The 5,724-nt window shown below is 33.6% G+C and overlaps 1 protein-coding gene across 3 annotated transcripts; it reads right to left on the bottom strand.

Annotated features, from left to right (window-relative positions):
* Positions 1–2,245: 2,245 nt before the first annotated feature.
* LOC107928616 (RING-H2 finger protein ATL54) lies at positions 2,246–3,876 on the bottom strand. Of its 3 annotated transcripts, none has more exons than XM_016859872.2 (2): positions 3,705–3,876; positions 2,246–3,611 (listed from the first exon to the last, which is right to left on the bottom strand). In XM_016859872.2, the coding sequence occupies exon 2, from the start codon at positions 3,418–3,420 to the stop codon at positions 2,485–2,487; it is 936 nt and encodes a 311-aa protein (XP_016715361.1). In that variant the 5' UTR covers positions 3,421–3,611; positions 3,705–3,876; the 3' UTR covers positions 2,246–2,484. The 3 variants fall into 3 exon arrangements, with proteins under 3 accessions (XP_016715361.1, XP_016715362.1, XP_016715360.1); XM_016859873.2 differs by having other exon boundaries at positions 2,246–3,590; XM_016859871.2 differs by having other exon boundaries at positions 2,246–3,876.
* Positions 3,877–5,724: the final 1,848 nt, after the last annotated feature.

The raw sequence follows: 5,724 nt of genomic DNA, 5'->3' as shown, positions 1-5,724 counted from the left end.
ACGAACTTAACAGCAAGAAAGAACCTCTATTAGTGAATAGAGACCCAAATCTTATATGCTATCAAGGGGAAATGTGAATAGTTGGATAGGACCATGACCCTCTATTTAGAAAGATAGGAACCAGTCGGTATAGTTGGGTGAATGCCACACTCAAAGAGTGATAAGTTCAGAAATGGAGACAGGATGACGCCACTAGCAAGCTAGATAAGTCAGATCGAATCACCAAGAACAACAAGAGTTGAACAACTCACCAATCTGTTATATTTCATAAAAATTCAAAACGTTAAGTACTTCCAAATGTTTACAAAACAGCTATTTATAGGAATCTATAAAAGAAGATGAATGGCCAACAGTCAGCCATTAATGTAGTTTATGTACACAAACCATACAATGAACCGAATGATTCATGAACTCCCGTAAATGCATATAAATGGTTGTTCACTCCCCTTTGTTGGTTCCTGGACATTCATCCCTTGTATTGGCATGTATTTGGACGTTCAAGCACCTCATTGAATGATATTCGTGCATGAACTTTAACTTGAAGAGTCACATTTTTCCTTCCTAAACCCTAAACAAACAGATTTAGCTAAGCCCTTAGACGAGTCCGTATTAAATACGGACACGCAATACGGGTTCGACATGATACGTACACTGTAATATGGTAATTTTTAAAAAATGAGACATGGATACGACAAGATATGGCAATAAAAAGATATTTTAAATATTTTTATATACATTTTTTATGTTTAAATACTTAATATCCAGCCTAATATTTTAAATCAATTTACAAATAGCCCAAAACAGACCTTGGGTTACCCACAACAATAAACCAAAAAGGCAATCCAGCTTAATATTTTAAATTAATTATAAATAACTAAGACAGACCTTGGACTACTTCAAATTTGTCTGAGAAAAAAAAAACTTTCATCTCTTTTAAGAAAACCCTAAAACTTTTAGTCTTACTTTCATCCTTTCATTCATTTCAAGGAAAGAAACTAGGGAAAGAAAATCTAAAACTTTGCCTCTCCTTTCACTCTCAATTGGGGTTTTTCAATCCGGCACCTCTGTCCATCGTCACCGTGTCTGAATTTTTTTGACATATTTCGACGTGTCCCCGTACGTATCTGGGCATGTTCGACGAGTGTCCGTGTCAGACACACATACAACACCTGTTCGAGGAGGGATGAGTCGTGTTTGTGCTTCCTAGTATTTCATTCATGCAATTTGGTATCCATGCTCCTCTGGATCTAGACACCAAATTCTCTCTCCATGCTGCAATCCTCCCAAATACCTTAGAAGTTTTCCTCATCCTTCTTTTATAACATCTTCAACGTTTTCATTGTTCTCAAAGCTTGTCACCATCGTATTAATAGAAACTCGCTTAACTACGATAACATCAAATCCCAGTCATCCTCATCACCTCATCCGCTATGTCATTAATCGTTTCAACACAAAATTATATTTATTTAATATTAATATGAATATAATTATAAAATTTAAATTTATTATATATTTAAAAATATTTATGTATTTTTATAATGTATTTGAATTTTTTAGAATTAGGATCAAATTGAGATCATTTGTAAACTTTGAGGGTTAATTTTTTAAAAATTATGACTAAATTGACATAATATGTAAAAGTTAAGGACTAAATTTGTTATTATGCCGATTGTAATATGAGTGACCAAAATGACCGAACTATGTAATATGAGTGCTTAAATTGCAAAGTTTTTATTTTAAGTGCTTAAAATAAAAATTTTTAATAGTTGGATGACTATTTGTATAGTTTACCCATTTCTTTTTGATATTTTAATATATACCAAAAAGTAAATAACTATCAACAGTCATAGTATGTAACTCATCCTCTTCCCAAATTTTGTAAGGTGAAATAAAGTTAATTATACCAAACGTCAAGTTTTAAATTAGTTTTTAAATTTTAAAATATTATAATTGAATCCTTAAATTATCAAAACCATATCAATGAAGAACTTTTTTAGCTAGCCTAGCCTTTAGTTTAGGTGTTAAATATTATGTTGAGCATATTTAAAACTCATATTGAAGTTTACAAATCAATTTAAAATTTAGGCCAAACTTTAGGGACTTATGGTGCAATTAACTCAAAAAAAAAGATAAAACAAGCTTATAAACCGAACCGGTTAAGCCTAGGCAAGTAAACTTATTTGTTATTTAGGTCCGAGTCCGACTCTATGGAAGCTTGTAAACATATCTGAGTACCATACACGTATAACGCAAATACATTCACCTTTTTTATATTAATTTGGTAGTATATAGTCTACGACGGGAAAATTTATTTATTCATACAAGACAAGTAGAAAAAGAAATATCTAACGAAATTATATGTTATATATAACTCAAAATTAATAGCAGCATATTTCACTACCATGATTATAGCGAAGCACCATACCGCAAGTAAACTTCGATTAACCATTTACTTCTATAATCCTCTGTTATCTGAGCTTGAATTCACAAGGGAAGGATCGAACTTTGGCCTTTAGTTCTTTTGGATAATAAGAATATTCCACCAGATGAGAAAGATCTTTTCATGGAAACAGGCCCCTTGGTTAAAGATCTCCCTATTGAAGAGCTTTTCATCAGCTTGTATATGCTTGAACCTCCTCTGCTTCGCTTCACAGCAATCTTTCCCGTTGAACACTTTAACTGTTGTAATTCAGTGTCTAAACTTCCACGATGTTTATGCTTCGCAGTTGCTTCACCAGCTATTTCCATGGCAGAAGATAAATCCAATGAAACTGACCTCCTCGTTGCGTGAATCTCTTCTTGAATCCCGTCTATATCGGTTAAGATATTTGAATCAGAATGACCCAAAATTTTCCTAGAATTTTCCCAATTATCTTCATCTTCAATCCGACAGGTTCTCATTTCTTCACTGGTTCCACCTTCACCGACCTCGTTTTCTACCAGGGTTTCATTGCTCGAACCTGAATCAATGGAATTAGGCCACGGTTCACTGGTTTGAGCAATCATGGTTTCGGAAACAACAGGGGCGCGACACAATGGGCAGTTTTGATGTGACCGTAACCAAGTGTCGATACAAGGAAGGTGAAAACCATGGCTGCACTTATGCAAGAGCCTGAGGCTTTCATTTTCTTGGAACTCGTTCAAGCAAACAGAACACTCGGTCCCTTCAATCAACCCATCATGTTTTTTATACTTGAAAACTGTGATGGAATCAATGACCGACTGTTGGAGACCAACAGTATTGATGTACCATATGGGGTTATCTACTTGTGGTATTTGATCTTCATCAAGGAAAAAATCATCTTGAGTACCGAAAAAAACAACGGGCAAACTTCTTCTCCTTGAATGATTGGTCCTCTTGTTAAAATACAATCTAACAAGTGCAAAGAAAATACATAGAAGAAGAGCGGAACTTAGCATGCTTGCCACTACTGTGAAGCCAGTAACCAACAAGCTTTGCTCATCATGCTCTAGTACCGGAGTTCCTGGTGGTAGCGCTTGTGGCGTAGGCCTTGGCAGCGGCTTATGGTTGTTTCCACAGGGTTGATTACAGGGGCCGGATTTGTTTTCTCTTCCCTGAAACTTACATGCTGATCCTGGTGGAGTTAGATCTAAATCACGCATTGTGGAAAACAGAGGAAAATCAAGCGAGGGACGAAAGATTGATGCCCATTTGAGATTATGAGATAAGCTTTAACACTTACTTTTTGTCGTCTATCTATCCTTCTCCACTTATGGTGTGAGTTCGAAGTTTGGCTTTGCGTTTTTTAAAATTCTTGTTATTTTTTCCACAAATTTCATGTGAAGTCGTGAGATTTGAGACATTTCGTTTTCCATGAAAGACTACATTTTGCATTTGCATTTACTCGGTAGCTTCGCTTTTCTTCGGCTTTTTGTTTTGGTCAGACGACTCTTTGCAGTCAACCACGCGTAAACGTTCATTAACGTAGTGTAGGGTTCATGGGAAATTATTTGTGCTTAAAATATGCTCCAACTCCCTTTACTTTTTATACAGTTTAAATTAGTCTCTTTATTTTTATTTTTAGAAATTTAGTCCCTATACTATTTAGTTTCCAAAATTCAGGTCCAATTATTAAATTTCTTAAAATTCTTCTATTAAATTCAATAGTGTGACATTTTGAAATAAAAAAATTATTCACTTGATTGTCATGTAATAAAAAAGTAGCATTGCAATAAACCTAAATTTAAGAGAAGAGTTTTAACCATGTAAAAAACTGGATTTGAATTTTTAAATATAAACACTAAATTCCTTGAAAGAAAAGTATAGGAACTAAATTCCAAATGTGCAACGAGTATAAGGATTGAAGCATATTTTATCTCAATTTATATTACCGAATATGATATAGAAAATTACAAGTGATTACATTTTGTAAAACAAAACATATATAGGGAATTAAAATTTCTTCTAATTCTAAATGGATGTAATTCTACCTTAATAATTACACTTTCGTCTAATTACTCTATGTTGTCTAAATACATCCCCAAATTAGAAATCTATCTTTAAAATTTTGACTATTATTTTCATTTAGATTCATATATTCAGGGTGAAGTTAAGAATTTTATCTTGGAGGATTGATTTATTATTATCAAATTTTGGAAAGGTCAAAGTTAAAAAATTTGTTTTAAATGGTTTAAATTAGTTTGTTAATTCTTAAAAGAGAGTAGAGGTGGCATGGGCTGGACCGAGCCGGGTTCGGGTCGAGCTCAACTAAATATTTAGGCCCGTTTGTTAGGTCCAACCCTGCCCGGCCCAAAAAATGGGCCTAAAATTTTACCCAAGCCCGACCCAGATAAAAATGTTAAAACCAAGCCCGACTTGGCTCGCCCATATTAATTTTTATATTATTTTTATATAATTTAAAAAATATATAATACATCAAAAATACTAAAAAAATCAAAATAAATATTTCCCAACAAATTGAAAATAAATTTTAAAAATTATATATACTTAAATAACACTAAGATAGATGCAACTTAACAAGCAAATGCCTCTAAAATAATAACAAAATTAACAATCAAATAAGTTTTATACAATATCCAAAAAATAACAACAAAATAGTAGCAACATAATAGTAAAATTGTAGCAAAATTAGGAGAAAACAATAAGAAAATAATATTAAAAAATAAATTTTTTTGTCCTTTAGTGAGATCGGGCCAGGCTAGGCTGGGCCCGGGCCAAAAATGCCTTATGTAAGGCTCAGCCTGTTTTTTAAACGGGCCTTATTTTTTTTGCCCAAGCCCTTTTTTGGGCCTATATTTTTGTCCAAACCCTCCCACATTTCGGGCGGGCCTTCAGGACAGGCCGAGTGGCCAGACCCATGAACAGGTCTCTAAAAGAGAGGATAGCTTTGAAGGTGGCTTGCTGACCAAATTGTATTTCAAAAACTGATGATTAGTTCCTAATATGAAGACTTAACTTGCAAAATCATCCGATACATCTTTCGTGATCATCGTTGTAACATTAAATCTCTTGACAAAATCTCTTAAGGATTCATCTTTTTGTTGTTTAATCAACATTAAATATGTTCAAGGCTATTGAAGGCTTTTATTGGCTCAAAACCTGCTTATGAACAAGTCTACGATTGCTTAAAATTTGAGGAAGAGTGTTATGGGAGTGTCGAACACCAAACCTATGTTGAGTTTTTAAGGGTCATAGAAAATGCTCTACAATTATTATCATTTAAAGTATCCAAAATGCTCATG

Source organism: Gossypium hirsutum, chromosome D12 (assembly GCF_007990345.1).
Source record: "Gossypium hirsutum isolate 1008001.06 chromosome D12, Gossypium_hirsutum_v2.1, whole genome shotgun sequence".
Classification (NCBI taxonomy): Eukaryota; Viridiplantae; Streptophyta; class Magnoliopsida; order Malvales; family Malvaceae; genus Gossypium; species Gossypium hirsutum.
Note: the sequence above shows the minus strand (reverse complement) of the source record. Positions and strands in the feature narration are given on the sequence as shown.